Source organism: Ambystoma mexicanum, chromosome 3p (genome assembly GCF_040938575.1).
Source record: "Ambystoma mexicanum isolate Mex_15411 chromosome 3p, UKY_AmexF1_1, whole genome shotgun sequence".
Classification (NCBI taxonomy): Eukaryota; Metazoa; Chordata; class Amphibia; order Caudata; family Ambystomatidae; genus Ambystoma; species Ambystoma mexicanum.
The window spans coordinates 574,521,295-574,538,591 of NC_090925.1; the positions used below are offsets into that span (position 1 = coordinate 574,521,295).

At 44.2% G+C, this 17,297-nt stretch overlaps 1 protein-coding gene across 2 annotated transcripts in view; it reads left to right on the plus strand.

The window, feature by feature from the left end:
• The window catches only part of SLC13A3 (solute carrier family 13 member 3), a 679,238-nt gene that overhangs the window by 187,749 nt on the left and 474,192 nt on the right, over positions 1–17,297 (plus strand). Inside the window, exon 3 of one of the 2 annotated variants that reach the window (XM_069651309.1) lies at positions 14,988–15,115. In XM_069651309.1, coding sequence (XP_069507410.1) covers positions 14,988–15,115 — 128 coding nt within the window. Of the gene's footprint in view, positions 1–14,987; positions 15,152–17,297 lie in introns of both variants that reach the window. The other variant, XM_069651308.1, reaches the window with a different exon arrangement.

The window sequence follows — 17,297 nt, forward strand, 5'->3', positions numbered from 1 at the left end:
GCCCCAGGGGACTCCAATGGTAAGCTTGAGATTTGAATTGGGCCTTAGGTCCCTGGAGTCTCAGCTAGATTGGAGGCTACTATCTCTATATAGGCTGATTGTTAGTCCTCTGAAAGATTCACTATATGAGGATCTCCAGGAGCATCTACATATAGGTCACTCATCTGTGTTACAAGATCTGAGAAGGTTGCCATTAGAGATCCTTGAAATGTGTAGTAGTAAAAAAGGTACACTACTAACAAATCCAATGCAGTCCAAGAAGGCTCTAATGACAATGGACTGGATTAAAACAACTGATCATATGAGGTCCTCTACAGTAGTGGCATCACTTTCGAAGTGTGATTAAAAAATTGGGGCTACTTCCAAGATATTTGTTAAAGTTCACCGATAACAAAGTGAGACAGAACTTCCTTCGATTGCGGTTAAATCAGATTCATACTGCTTCAGTGTTGTCCAGATGGGGGCGGCCAGAGGCAATAAAGTCTTTCTGCTCAGACTGTAAAGATCTAAAAACTTAATCAATTGAACACTTGTTAAGGTTTTGTGAGGGTACAAGGGCCACAAGAGAGAAGTATTTGGGTCCCTTAACAATCTTGCTAGAGTGGCTATCAACAGAAATGTTTTGGGACAGAATGATAGCCGGATATGAAACCTCCTTAACAATTAACGTGATAAAAGTATTACAATAGTCCGGTTTCATACCACTGAAATATTGCTAAAGTCATGTATATCCTCTTTGCTTTTCCTCTTCTTTTTTAGTTTTAGAGATGGAAAGTTTTAGTATTATTATAGTTATATTTTGATGTACAGATTGACTCTCAGTTCTAGAGATGGACAATTTTAGTATTGGTATAGTTCTATTCTGATGTACAGATTGGGTTATGATTGTGATGATTTCATATGTTTTGACATGTATGAAATGTTCTGTAAAAAACACTTTTGGTTGAATCACAATAAAAAAATATATAAAAAACAAAGCATTCAGAAAGAAAAATTTGAGAAGTAACATTTGAGAACTTTTTTTATAAAAGTAAATACCAATCAACAAGTTCATTCAGAAAAAAACATTGCATTAAACTTGGATATAATAGTTGTTTTATAAACTTTAGTTTCATAACATAGCAGGTTCACCACGCGGCCAGATGGCATATATGCGGCCATCATTTAAAAAAAAAACAGCCCTGAAGAGTATACATTAGTTTATCCCTCGACTTTTAATGTAATTACCGAGACACGTACACACACGATAGAGAAAAAGGACCCTCGCAAATCTAGGATCCGTAGAAGACGTCTGGATTTTGATTATGCATACAGCTCATTGCACCCCCCCCCCACAATCCCCTCCAATGTTCTCGTAACCCTACACAAGTCTTCATTCCATAGAAATTGAACCTTCTCTAATCTCGCCTTCAAGCACATTGCATCCAGCCTGATCTCCACCCATGGCTTGTTTGCAGATTTCCAACATTTCAGAATTTCTACCTTAACAATAAGAAGGGCCTTTACCAGCCAGAGCATTTTCTCATGATGAAAGGGCACATTTCTATTCTATAGTTATGAAGGGATGAGAGGCTAGTCTCGGTGTATGTCATTTTACAGATTAATGTTAACCATGCCCCGTTCGTCTCTTCAGTAGGATAGGACACTTGCATTACCCCAGAACATGTGAGAGCGAGATCCAGGTTCTTTCTTGTAACACCAACATACTCTTACTCTTCCATCAACTTACTCTGATAATTCTCATTGGTGCATTTCCTGAGAAGTATTCTCTGTTGAATGAATCAAAGCCTTGCTACAAGATTCTCCCATCAAAACGAACCACATATATTACTCCTCTTGTCAGGCAAGTGTTGGTGATCTAGTTCAGCCACTCACTCCCTCCATATGAAAACATGATTTCAGTACCTTAAAAGAAATACAATGCATAAGAAGTCCATCTTAAATCTCATTTTTTTTCTCCAATTTGCTCATGTCTCACCTTCCCAATGGACAGTCGAACCCACGGTATGAGACTTGTGTGGTCATTCGGCCCTCCAGGTAAACCAGTTGTGCACCCACTTCTCTAGTAGGGCCAGCATGTTGTCTTTGTATAGTACAACTTTGCACATTGCCCCCCAACATGACCCTGTTTCCTTTTTTTTGACAGTGATGGCAGCTCCAGCCTTCCAAAACCAGCACTGACAAAGCAACCCGTTTTGGATTTTATGTAGGCATGGAAAAGACATTTAACAGGCACTATATGACCATAAAATGTTATCGGCTGCAAATTGGTGCGAGTACCTGAGCATATGATAGCAATGCCTGGCAAATTGCTATCTCATGTTCCTGTGCATAAACCAAAACGGTTGTCTTTGCCAATGCTTGATTTAATAGGACTTCAGTACAAAGACACACATACTGCTTACAAAAGTGGCTAAAAGCACTCTTGGTTAAAACCATTTTATTACACCAGCTGCATGTGTAAAGGAGCAATTAAGCCATCAAATCTCTGAAAACTGCTTTGCAATAACACTGGCAGTCCCTTAAAGCACTACATTTGTTGTTACTGTATGATATAACTGCTCAGAGATCCCATAAGGATGTGTTTTGGGCAGGGTGGGTCAGTAGGTGGGAAAGGCATAGGCATTAGGTTGGCTATGAGCATACAATAGGTGGGTAAATAACCTTACAGCCACAAGCAACTTGTCCCTCCTCACATTCCATTTCTCCTCCTGCTTTACTCCAATGCAATAGCTCCGGTTTATCCACCTAATAGTCAAAAATAAAACGTATTCAGCAGATCCTGGGTATGGGGGTGTCGTCGCCTATTAGAGGTCTCTGTAAAAGTCTCAAATGATCGTTGATTGCCTTCTTAAAGTTCACCAACGCCTGTTCCTGACAAATACAATCTCAATTTAGCTGCAGGCCTGTAGTTTTGCTAAGTGCAAACTTGCCACATCGGTCGTCCTGCGCTCAGTAGAGCAGTCTTGTCTGGAGCACCGTCTTTCCGCCTGAATATTGCAAAGGCTATTAACTCCTTCTCACTCTTTCCACTCTCTGCTTATCTATTTCACTGGAATTGTTGAAATGTTGCCTTTCTGCATTTTAAGTTAGCACCTCACTGTTTGCCCTATGTATTTTCTTTACCTGACCAGAGTAGCTAATGTGCCCTGTTAGGGTTGGCTTTTTCATTGCGTCCCAGACCATCTGAATAGCCTCAGATTTCGGATTGTCTTTGAAGAACGAGTCAACCTCAGTTCAATGTATTAAGTGGAGATGGCAGCCAATTAAAGTGGCCCACCTACTCTTGGATCTTTCAGGCAGGCCCCCCAGAATCTGGTGAATATCATTCCACAGTATAAAGTTCCACATTTCTATAAAACTGTACACAGTAAGTGGGGAAAATATCGAGTGGACGAGTACCTATCCTGTATCTGACATTTATCATAAATACTTTCGCAGAACAAATCACCCTTCATTCCTATTCAATAGTTTTCCCAGCTTCAATTTAAGTTTTTTATTTTTCTGAACCGAATGCTACTCCCCTACATTTCACTGCAAAGGTCGTATTGAGTATGTAGTCCACTTCCACCAGGTGGGTTCTTCTGAAACATGGCCTTGTGTTTTGAGATGTATGGCAGAATCGAAGAACTCCTAAAAGGCCTTGTCAGACCCTTTCAGATTCCAAGTAGGGCTACTTGGTTCTGGGCACCCCTCGAGGATTAAGAGAGCTGTGCCTCGCAGGCAGGCCTCTGTCTGGGAGATACTAGGATGGCCGAGGCCATGTAAAATGTGCCACAGGAGTGGTGAGAGTGTGCCTGGGCACAATCTTCATCAGGTCCCCTCCTAGGTAAGGGTCAGAATCAGCACGGTAGTGAAAAGGAACGAACATTAGGAATAAACGGGGTTGAGGAAGATGCAAAACACAAGACTGAATACAAGAAAACAAGAAATTAGTTTGAACTGGACCAGGCGGACACCACCCTCCAGTATACACAAAATCTACAAAATGGTTGAACTGTCATGACTCCAGCCAGATCTCCTCCAACCTCTCTGTCAAGCAATAGCACAATACCTACCAACCCTTAAGAGCAATAATGTGAGGGAACTACCATGACTAAAAGTCAGAGGGCAGCTGCTCCTCATCGACACATTTAATGTTGGATGCAAAGCAGGTACACTTTAGAAAATATATGGCTCAAGGACTGTTTAGTCCCCTTCAGGAGTCGGATCCTCCTCTAGGCCAAAGCAACATATAAGCTAACAAATCCGGCACCGGCAAGTGTGCAAAATGCCCTTCATACCACAGCACAGACTCCAGTTGAGAGTAAATGGTTAACTTTCCACATCCAGAGGGTGCAGGGTCAGGGTCAGGGTCCAGGTTCCTTGGTCTGCCACACATATCTCAGGGAGGCTTCTTCAACAGCGCACGCTCTGGCAGATCCAGTCCCTCAATGCAGAGTAACTGTATGGGAGTGCTGCAATCCTTCTGGCACAGCCACGCCTTAGATAACAGACGATAAGGGTCTTGCAGGTCACAGGTTTCAGTGTGTGCTATGCTGGCCCGACCAGCTATCAGTTCACCCACCTTGGTTGAGACCTAAAGGAGGACCTGACATGCCATTGACGTGGGAGGCATGCAATCCTCTAGGCGCCTCAATGAGCATCTTCAAAGTATAACAGCACCGGGTCAATACGTTTGTACTATGGAAGGCAGATATCTGGCAAAGGGGCAAGATATGCAAGCTTCAGTTAACGGTAATGTAAGTTCCCCAATGCCAACCACAGATGTCAACGCACACCTGTCGGCCACGAAGGCAGAGGACCAGAATTGGGGAATGTGTATGCTGTACAAGAGTCATTCTTTACTTCTGCAGCGCTTAACAATTTTATCTTGAGTTGTTTGGGTCTCATATCTATCATGGCCCTGAATATGAAACTGGCTATTAAGAGCACAATAAAGAGCCGATTATTCACTGCTATAATGGGAATGAACCCCATCATTTTTATTGACCATGAAGAAGAGACTTCTAGCCAGGTCTTTTAGAGTGTTTCTCTGCCTTGTGCCCATTCCCGATTTGGAAAATGTGGTCCGATCCGGTAGCTGTGGTCTGGGCATCTCCATGGGCTCTCCACCTAGGCCATCAAGCCATTCTTCAGCCTTCAGGTATGTGTATCCTCATCATGAGCAATTTTGAGAACAGCTGGGTACAACATGTAGTAGCAGAGATGGCCCCCTCTAAAAAGCACCTTTGCATTCTTAATAGACTCCTCCTATGAACGATATATTTACTGTTGTCTTCAAAGCACATATTTGCTATGTACTCCATGGCCTCAAACCACGGTTTGTAGATCCCTTGCACCCCACAGGAGCATCTCCTCCACTGCAAACATTAGGAAATTAACACTAATCGGTCTTGGATGGTCCCGATCAGCTGGTTTGTGGCGAAGCTCATGTGTGCTCTCTCATTTTCAAAAGACTTTCCAATGGGTCGCTGGTGCCAGGATGGCAGTGTCTTCTGAAGGAAGTCCATTTGATTGCCTTTCTGAATCCACTCAGGAAGGCCTAAAAATGCAGGTTGTGCCTTCGACCGGAGACCTTAATAGTCATGTTCTCTTTCTCAAGGTTGAAGGACTGAGTTGTATCTTTTAATTTCTGTCTGTGAACTTACCCCGTTGGTGTCCTCTATTAAAGTAGCAGCAGGCTCTCCTTCACCTGTCTTACTGGATGTCTTAACATCTGCAATATCAGCTGTAATTCTGGTCACCAGTTCCGTAAACACTTCCTTTTTATCTGTAGCGTTTCCCGCTCCCATGGTCCTGGTGTCCTTTGGCTGGAAGAGATCCCTGCTGCTAGTGAAGGAAATCCTGCTGGGGACAAAAAAAGCTAGTTCTGACCAGTTTCTACTCCCAGGACTATAGTAATTCTCCCATTCCCCGACGTTTCCTTTCTAGAATTCCTCATAAAATCGTCTTTCACCTTTCCAGGACACCAAAACTCTTTTTTGTTTTCAGTCATGGATTGTCTCGAAACGTCTGCCCCCACTGGTGGCACATCCGCTGTGATGTCACGAGATCTGTTGACAGTGTTTGATACTGTGAATTATTCACTTCTGATTTAATCCACTCGCATAACTTGCCATTAAAGTTCTCACACTGCCCTGGTTACATTTCTGCTTGGAGGGCCGCACCCAGTTGAGATCCTGCTTCTCCTTTTTCATTATTCTGACTGCCTTGCCCTGCGGAGACCACCAGCTGACGCGCGCCAATGCCATGGCCTCCAGTTAAGAGACGGGCACTTACTTGCCTGGATACTGAACAGGAGACGGTGAGTATGGAGAGCAGAAGCTGTTGCATATATGCATATACTCCAGCTACACTGATCACACCCTTTAAGCTCCACTAAGGTAACTCTGTGTACATTTACACCTCATTCAAAATGTTGCATCTCGAATTCTTGCAGCTGCTAAGAGACAAAAGCATCTTTCTCAAAACGTCCGGCACTTTTGTATTGGCTCCCCATCACATAGTCCATTTTAGGGCTATTTGCATTGCTCGCTGCTCCTTCCATCTGACTGCCCACCCCTGCCTGAAAAATACATTGATAAAACCCTTTTGCTCATGTAACATGCTTTCTAAAGGCAGTGCCTGCCGGTTGTGTTCTGTCTATCCTGACCCACAGCTGTACAGAGTAAGTCATGAGTATGTTTATGACAATCCACCATTGACCAGCTAGCCAGTGCGCGAGTTAAGCACTTGTTCACACATGGGCCCGGCATTCACTTTGAAAATGTGACTCCTGCAACAGGGCCAACTTAGCCATCCATCCTCCTGGAGTCAACACATTGAGCACCATTGCATTATGTAATTGGAACACTTGGCAGCGCAGAATAAAGCACTATATAAAAACACGTTCTTATTTATCCCTCCGTAGGAGAATAAAGATTTGGCCCTTTGCTATAACTCTCAGTAATATGGAACTACTTCATGCCTGCCTTTAGGCAATAGCAACAACATGCACTCAAGTGAATGAGTAAGGATGAACCATAAGTTAGCATAACAGGTCTTTTTGTCTTCCTTTTGTGGGCATTTGAACTTTAGTAATCTCCTTGTGCTACTTGCAGATGAAATCCTTCCAACCTGATTTAATTTGATAATATCACTCATCAAAACATGAAGATGAGGCAGCATTTCTATGGTGTCCTAATACCGATTACAAATGCTGACTATGTTAAAACATTAAGGCATTTATATCAGTGACCCCATCATTTGTAAGAGACTTCAGACATGTAATTCTACCGAACATTGGGGCTCATTCCGAGTCGGCCGGTCTGGTAATGAAGTGCTGGTATCCAATGATACCGGCACTTTATTGGACCGCCCGAGTATGGGAGTTCCGGTGCGGCACCTGGGTCACCTCCAGCTAAATGCCAGAGGTAAACCCGCCCTACCGGCCTGAAAGCCCTTTTAATGATGGCAAATCCCCTCTATGAATGGGTATTTACACCAGAACCGTAATCCTAATCCGGTGGCAATGCCGCAGACTGGGTGCCGGCAACGGTCTACCACCAGGATACCAGCAAGGTTGTAATGAGGCACATTAAATGGAAGCCAGCAGCTATTCCTTTTGCATGTGGAGTACACCGTTTGGAGAGGTGTGAGGAACACACAGAAATTGTATAATTAATTAATCTTTGTGTAAGAATAAAAAATAAATGCCTAAAATAAATCCATGAGATAAGATACCCAAAGCGGGTGTGTCTATATTTCTTCTGCATTACCTTCACCATACATTCACATTTTCACATTTACCTCTTCATCCCTTTACTTCTTCTGTCTTTAAAATTCACTTTGTCATGACAGTGGGAAACCCCCTGTAAACACCCTCCTTTTCTCACCTGTATTCTTCCCCCTATACCCACTTGGCTTCAACCCTAACCTTACAGCATACCCATTACCACCCTGACAATATGAATATGAATATGAAGATGAAGACGAAGTAAAAGTACAAAGTAAATGCATGAAGAAGTAAATGTCTGATGAAGTGAATGTATAAGACGTAAGTGTAGAAGAAGTGTTTTAGGTGCAATGAGAGGGGATACCCGCAAAATAGTTTGGAGGCTATTCATAGGTCAGCAGAAAGGAAATTCAGGAATGAACGGTTAATAACCTGCAAACATAGACAAAAAGGAGGTGTGCAGAAAGCTTCCCTCACTATCTTCTGCTGGAGACGTAAGACGAACTCTCCAATGGATTCGTGCGGACGCTGCCTGTGTTGGTTGAATGCGAGGCATTCGTAGTCTTTGTTGTGGGGTATAATTAGTTTGTCATTGATTGCAGCAAGGAGGCGTTGGTATGTGGTCCTGTCCTGTGCTGGTATAGTCATTATTATCCCTTTTATTTCCCTCCCGGCTGGATTCCTGAAGATGCTGATCTTATTTGGTGGGTCTTGGCTACCTATTGCTCCTACAAAGTCCTCAAAATCTTCTACCCACTGCTCCCACCAGTGACTCTGGTCATGGTGTGGGTTAAGTGTGAATGGGTTCGGGCGCCTCATGAGGCTGGTGTAGGATGCAGGTCCTGGATCAGCTGCTGGCGTCCCTCCAGTATTGGTATTTGGTTGTCCTTGGTCTGTCATGGTGTTGTGGCTGCTTGCTTGTGGTGGTGAAATTTGAGGGCCAGTGGCCTTTGTCTTGGGTGGTGGCACTGATAGGGTGGCACAGATGCCACTGATTCTTTTGATGCATCACTGACGTAGCGGTGTTGTTGACGGTGCCTCGCTTTTGTTAGTTTGCTGGTGGCGGGCTTCTATGCCGCATGACACTATTGGGTTATTAAGGGTAGTGCTTCCCTCTCCGTTATTATCCCCTTTGTGGGCTTCCCGCCCAGATTGGAGGGTCTCCACTTCATGTGTGTGCACTGGTTGGGGCAGCCAGGGATGTCGTGCTGTCGTCCTACGGGCCGTTCATCTTGTTCGTGGGCTTCCCACCCAACATTTGCTGTGTTCCACAGTTGGATGCACCGTTCCAGTGTGTGCTGGCTCGTGTGGCCAGGGGCGCTGTGTCGTGGGCCTTCGGGCCGTTGGGGTGTCTCCATGCTGGCTTTGGCTCGTTCAGGATTGGGGCATGCAGGGGCTGCTTACCCGCTCATGTTCGCCATGTTCTGGGGGCGGTGTTCATCCCGCACAGTTCCGGTGTGCACACGGACGGTCGCAGTGCAGTCTGCGTCGCTGGCGAGTGCTGACTTCTTCTGTGGGTTCACGGCGCTGGGCTGTACTGCACACTTGCCTTCTGTTGGGCTGCCGACCTCCTTGGCTGTCTTCGCTGTGTTTTCCCTGTGATGCTTCTTCCACCGTGGTCCTTCCTGCCTTTTCATTGCTGCTGGGCTCATGGGTCCTGCCCCTGGGCTCTCCCGTTGCAGGGCTCACGGGCCCTCCTTCCTCCTGGGCTCTTTTCCGCTGCATGGCTCACGGGCCCTCCATCTCCCTGTTATGCTGGGCGCACGGGCCCTACGATCCTGCTGGGAACACAGGCCCTCCGGTACTGCTGGGCACACAGGCCCTCTATCACTCTTTCACTGCTGGGCATCTCCAACTCTCCCGCACTCCTGTGGGCACCACTGCTGGGCTCATCCCCGTATTCCTGCTGGATCGGGTCCACCACACCCTCCTGTCTGTTGGGCGCAGTCTGCCCTCTACTCTGCTGGTCCTGCAGGGCTCGCCGCGTCTCTCCTCCGACCTTCTGCCAGCACGGGGCTCCTCTCCCACGGCGTCATTCCTGTCGCTGCACCGTCAGGCTGCTTCTTCATGGGGGCACCTTTACTCTCTGCTGCTGGGCATGCTCAGCCTGCCTGATCCACACTGTTGGGCCGTCCTCTTCCCCGGCTCCATCCTTCATCTCACCTCAGACGCGGCGCTCCTCCTCTGGAGTTTCCCTGCTGCGTTCCCACCATGCTGCGGCTGATGTGCTCCTCATTTCTGTGTACTGCCATCGAGGCACTGCTGGCGTTCATATTGCCTCGTCGCCAGTTGTTGTACTCTCCTTAACTGGGCCTCATACACACCCAAAGACCTATCACACCAGAGCCAGGTTTGTTCATGACCTTCACTTTATTCCTCCTTACAGTGACTGTCTTCCCTCTTCCCTTGCCCCTCCCTTTCCTCCCGCTTCCCGCTCCCTCTCCTAGTCTTTGGCTTCCCTCTTAAAGGGGCTCTGTCCTTTTCCACTCGCAACAGTTGATCCGGCGGAGGGCTAGTAAATTTGGGGGGGGCATAGGGAGCCCCATCTGCTCTACGATGCAGAGGTGGTGAAGGGTGGATCCCCCAGAGGTTCTTCAGCCTTTTGTGGTGGCGGCCCCAGATGCCAGAGGGGTCAGACCAGACTCCATAATCCCCACAGAAGGCAGAACTGTTTCCCTGCCCAGGTAGACGCCAAATAGAGGCCTGAGACAAAACCATTAAGGGATACGAATGACCCCTTGGCACGAAGCCCCACTGTTTAGTTCTAACACGACCACTGCGGGGGTGATTTGCAGCCTAGATTGTAAAGACCAATCCTAAGAGTTGATACAACTAGGGAAATGGACCCACAAATGAAAACCTTTTGGTGGCTAATCCTGCTAATCCACATGTGTATACAAGGAGGGCTCATCAATATGTGGATGCTACAATGGTATCCAGTAAAAATGTCGTTTTCAAATAAACGGGAACAAAAGACCAATTTAGAAAGACCTCTGTAACCACACAGAGCGGTCTCTCAAAATCAAACTGTCAAATGCAAGCAGGGGAAGAGAAGTGTTGGCAGGAGAGGGTAGGCACAGTGAGTGAGGCAAGTATGTTTAATATGTTGTTTGAGTGTGTGTGTTTTGGGAATAAGTGTGCGTTGGGCTTGGAAGTGGTTGGTTGAGGCAATCAGGGTTTTGTTGTTTAGTACCCCCAATTTAATGGAAAACCAGCGCGAGAGGGTGATGGTAGGGACGAGGATCGCCTTCCGTGGGCAGGAGGACAGGCTGGGTGGGAGGGTCAATTAGGATATTTCAACATTTTAAAGGTCACACAAAAACGGGCAAAATAAATCTGTCTTTTTTGTGATTGTCCTTTAAAATGCAGAAATAACACATAGAACCATAACAATAGGTGAAAGGATGGCATTCCTTGTAGAAATGCAGATCATAAAGTGCCTGAAGTTGAGAGAAAGAACAATAGAGCAGTAGGGTAAGAAGCTACTGAGATCCTGCCAAAAAGGCCAATGGGAAAGCTAGTGAGAGCAGATGGAACAGCTGGACCAGTAGAGCCATAGCTGGAGAAGGTGGACGTAGCATCGCGGCAAGCTGGAGAATGACGCTTCTGGGCCAGAGCTCACAAAATGGTAGATGAGAAGTATTATAGCCTCTATAGCAAGCTAAATAGGAGCTATAGACGATGACGCCCTGAAGATCTTAAGGCCACCAATCCATATAAACTAACCACTTTCTGGAGACCTGTCCTAAGTAGAGGGCTAACTAATTCTACCCGGAATTAGCCAGTATGGGAGGGGGGATAGCTACATGCTTTGCTGAGAATGAATTGCCTTACAGACCAGGGGAGCAGGCTTTTGACTAGGTACCTGTATGAGGCCATCCTCACTATACAACAGTGGTGCCAGGACCATAACCACAGTCTGGATTACATTGCAGCCGTGACAAGAGGGTTAACATCAATGCAGAAGCATGCAGGACCTCCCCCTGTAACTGAATTCAGCTGAACACTTTCCCTGGCTGCTGGCTGGGAGCGTTTGCTTTTCTTGAAAGAAATAAACTCTGGACCATCAGTCCTTTTAAGAATAGGCTTTAAACTTCGGAAGGCCTTTGTGGTTCCAGTGCTTAGGCTCATCACAGACATATTTTTCTCCTGTTTTATGTAGAATCTCGCTCCTTGAGGTGTACACATGTTCTAGTCCAGAGTTCTGCAACACTTTGATCTCCAGATGTTTTGGACTGCAACTCCCCTGATCCCTCACCATGGACTATATTAGCTAAGACTGATGGGAGCTGTAGTCCAAAACATGTGGAGAGCCAAACGTTGCATACCCGCTACTCTAGTCCATCATCCAACCCATCTGTGCAATTTTCAATGAAGGTTCTGAAAGTTAACTCTTGTCATGTGTCTGTGGTTTCCAACCATGACACACCCAATAATGTAGTGCTCATAGGCAACAAATTAAGGACATTCTAAAGAATTACAAATATACTGACCACAGACAATGACATCAGAGAACTCCTAATAACTCACATACAATCACTGATCAGAAACTGCTAACATTCAAGCATAAGCTAGTAAGGAGCCCTCCCAAAACCTCTATGAATCCAAGGAATTCATGGTTCCTGAATAAGTGAGTTTTAAAAAATAAATGTGTACAGTGTTTGGTTTGTACATATGGCTGAGAAAAAGTGAGGTGATGTGCAAAAAGTAAATGTAATGGGCTTCATACATTTTATGGAATGCTCCTGTGGGGAAATCGTGACTCAATCACGACTCAAGTTACCAGATGGCTGAATTTAAAACAAACTGGTAACACATAACCTTTTGACTAAGGGCAGAATCCACAAAAAAGGAGCAGTGAAACAAAGGTTTGCCAATGGGAAATTATGAGGATTTAAGAATCAATTCAGCAATAGGGGAGCAAAGATTATGCTGCTCTTTTGTCTGGATCGTAAAATAGTAGATAGAAAAGGGACTTGCCCACCTGTGCTGAACAGCAAAGAATACAGGGGGGATTACTAATATCCAGTAGAGGATGTAAACATACCACCATTAGGACATGTGCCACTACACATTTGGGAATGTTACAGCACATACTTTGATAATTTGTAAACTTAGAACATACAATAAAGTGGTGGTCCTCCCACACTGATTTCTTGTAATCAGATAGGTAACAATAAAGTCACTCTACTCCCCATTATTATCACATTGTACAGTGGAGGAAGCGTTTTGATCTAGATTTGCCTCTGAACTTGAAGTACCACAGCTGTGTGGGCTGCAACATGTCAACACATGATGCATCTATGAAAAAGGTGAACAGAACGAATTGATGATCTGGTTAGAAGTTGATGAATTATGAGAAGGATATTTAAAAGCACAACTCACTTTAATGTCATTGATGCTTGAGGAGTCAAACTTGTCTCTGTTGATAACGTGTAGTCTAACTATAGTAAATTGTTGAAACGCAGGCGAAATTGAACTGCAGTCAATGCATCTGACCTTAAAGAAATGTTATGGATTTCTCTTCTCTGTTCCCAAAACCATATAGAGGGTGCAAAGAAGGAGGTGATTGGATGTTGGCAAATAACATGTGTTTCCCTTGCAAAGATAAACAATGGGAATTGCGATGACACAGAACTTTCTTTTTTTATGTCACTCCCCCTCTATTCTATGATGGATTTATCCTTCTACACCATACTGTTCTCTATGCTATTGGCATCTTCCAGTCTTGCAATTTGTTTCTTTTTCTTTTCTTTGCAGTTGTCTATTCTGGTCTCCCATCTTCCCACCATTCATTTCTTTGCCCATGTGACTTTGCTTATGGGCTGATAACTGCACCAAAGCAAAACCTATAGGGGCAGGGGCAAGGGGGGTGGACATGGCCAGTAACTGCCTGTCCGCCTCGGCTGGCTGGAACAGCGGACTGAGAATGTATATGCTCGCCCATTGTTCCAGCCACGTGATTGACTAATGGCCCTTCCCCGAGCACGAATGCTACGGGGCCAAGGTCCAATAACTAGGAGCCAGGCATGCAAATTAAATGGGTATCTAGGTCAAAAACATTTAAGGCACTGATTGCATTGGGAACCAGTGGTCAAAATCATGGGGTGTGGCAAGGCAAAAACCATGCGACACATCAGAGGAAATCCCTGTGGCTAGAAACACAGTGGGGCACCTGGGAGCAGTACAGGTAGGCTTTTGAGGTTAGCAGGGGGACATTGGGTCAATTGTGCAAAAAGTCAATTGTAAAAGGTCAATTTGGGTAATACCACATATAGCAATGTCTGAAAAGGCATAAGGTCATGATCTGCCATACAAAATATCAGAAGTCCATTAAACCATCTGAAAAAGCTAGGCAATCTGTTCTCCCCCTATCCTACACACTTCAATCACTGTGCTCTGCCGAAATCTCTCATTTCGCTTTTCCAATTTCTCACCATGCAACTGTCCAACGCCCGCTCTCTCTTACTCTGTCTCTTTCAGTCTCTCAAACTTGCACACTCGCTTAACCGCAAGATTTCACAATTTAGTGTGTTTTCAACCTTGATTTATATTTTGATTAAATAGTGTTTTTTGATCTTGGAACCTTTCCTTAAAACTTGCATCCGGCTATCCATTAATTTCTCGGTCTCTTAATATTTCATGACATTACTGCATTTTTGCTCACCCTTCTTCCATTACTGTGTTTGAAATTCTCCATTGGGGAAATTCAAAAAGGTATAAGTACGAACCAAAGTGGGGGTAGTACATTTTTCAATGATGCCTGATTGAGCCCGTAAATTAGGCTCATTGAAATGTTTGGAAAATGTGTCTTAATATTAACTCTGTTAAAGAGGGTTTAGCGGTGGCAGGCTTTGTTAAGACTATGACTTTGATGAATTGATGTTTTAAAAAAACATTTTTTATTAACAGTGATGAAATTGTTATGAGATATTGAACATTTGATGTATTTCTTTGATTACTTTTTTGTCGTTTTTTTCTTATTTTGATTTTTGTTCGATTCTATGCATTTGTACTAATTGATGTATTATATGGATTTTGTAAAAGTTTTTTTTTTAACCAAATACAAATAAAGAATAGAAAAGAAACATCTGAAAAAAGCTGTCAATTTAAAAATGTTAGAATAATGTGCACACATCTCAATATTTATTGAAAAGAAGTATGCAACTAATATTCAAAGCCCCTTCCCATGACGCTCGCTTACATGCATTGAAAGCGTGCCGTGCGCGTTTAGAATCCAATTTTAATATCTGATATTTTTGCTCCGTAGGCTTATATTAGGCATGATGCTGACCACGGCATTCCTCTCCATGTGGTTGAGTAACACTGCTTCTACGGCGATGATGCTTCCAATTGCCAGTGCTATTCTGAAGAGCTTGTTTGGCGATAATGAAAAAGGTACTCCAGTGAGCCGGTCAAATGAAGATCGTTTTGGTAATATTACTAACTTGCTGTCCTAGAGGCAGCTGGTGGATGTAACTGATTTACTTTATGAATTGTAATATTCTATATGAAGAACTTGTTTAGCATAGACAGTATTCCCAATATAGAGGAGTAGTTCCAGGACTTGCTTTCACGCATGCAAGCAAGACCTTCCCCTAGGCCTGGGTTGTCCAACAGTGTCTAAGAGGAGAGTGCATGATAGGTAATGGGGTTTAGGCCCTTAAAGTGCAGGACAGTCCATACTCCATCCAATACAATAAGGGCCTGTACAGCATTTGTAAAAGGGACAAATTGTAAACATTTCTCAGATGCATCATGAACCTGATTTTCCAAGTATTTATGCAAGCATTTCTGAGGTATACTGGCAAATTTGAAATTATATTTTCTCCTTTAAGAAGCACTTGTGTGTATTGAAGTGTAACATGTTAAATTAACCTTGACATCTATCACCAAACTCTCAGGACAATACATTGGTTGTGAATTGTGCAGGAAGCCCTGCACCCATATTTCATTGCAACAGGTACATTGATACTAACAAGCAGATGTGAATGAAATCTTCCCAAGTCGTTCCTAATTATGAATGTACATGTCCGCACATTAGCCAGGTTTGACATGATAAGCAGGTGTTAATTAAAGGATTATAATTATATAGGTGTGGCTCAATTGTGGATCTCTTCAAAGAAGCATGTGAGCAAAATGTGAATTGCAAAATAACAGTATAAAAGAAGGTGCTCTTATAGTTGTTTATTCTGTTTTCATTATCCCCAGTTGTAAAAAGGAGCATTTTGCAAATTTGAACTACTTACTAATAGAAATCACACCTGGTTCATAACTGATGAGAAAAGTGGTTATGTGCTAAGAATATATGGCCTCAACCACTGTATAAAGACTGGATGGGGGTGTCTGTGCCACCCACTATATGGATGGGAAGAGGCACAGAGCCAACCCAACCAAGGCTGTCAAATGGTAGCAATGGACCAACAACCAAGGCTGAAACTTGAGGAAGGTGATACAGGTTGATTCTTGGGTAAAGTGAATCCGCAGGCCCCCCGCAATGGAATGTCCACACACTGTTATGTGCTAACACAGTTCTTTTTATTATATAAAATTAGGTTTAGATGAATATATCCACATAAGTAAGACTCACTTTGTACTCTGGGAAACTCTACCTCAACAGTTAACGCAATACATACACAATGGTACCACAGTTATTCTTGGCTTCAGCAATAATGCACCAACTGGTAATTGTAATAAAATGCACCAACATACTAAGCACGGTTAACTTCAAAACCACAAATGTAGAAATGTAGACAATTACTTTAGTCTCAAATCTCAACAGGGCACATCCCACTAAAGGGGTATACACCTTCCTACTCAGTGGGAAGCCAATATTGTATCAGCTCTTAAAACCATGTAAACACTGTGTACCATATCTAATCTTAATGGAAGTCCATGGAACAACCAGCAGGTGTTCTACATTACCCACTAATGGTGTTTAAAACATCAAAACATTGTATTGTGCAATATAGCAATACAATCACTTATCAGTTTCATAAACACATTTTAAAAACCTTTTACATCAGTATTTAACATTAGACTTTTGGCGCTTCCCAACAGGCGAGCTTGTGTCCCTAACACCCTCCCGGGCCTCAATTTTGTTGGTTGGTGCCTGGCCTAGAGCGCTTTCTGTGCCATTGTGCTCTCTCCTTTCTCTATCCCTCCCTCCCTGGCATTCATTTCCTGGTTCTTCTCTCCCGCTTCCTCCCTCCCGATTGGTTGCTGGTGTGATTGTTTGCTGTGACCCTAACGGCAGTACAAGCTCCCTTCTCGACACTTTTGGCACTTCCCATCAGGTGAGCTTGTGTGCTCCTCGGCTTCCTTGCCCTATCCTCCGTCCTCTTCTATAACTCCGCAGGGTGTACCTCTGATTTGTACCCCTCCTCTGAAGTCTTATAAGGACAGCAATCTTCTCCATATTGCCACTCTTAACTCTCGCTCAGCTGTCAAACACTCTTCAGACATCTGCTGCCTCCTGGAGGAACTTGACATCGATGTCCTCGGTCTCACCGAGATGTGGTTCACGGCCAGCTCTGTCACAAGCTTTGACACTCTTCTCCCTGACGGCTACAAGATCCTC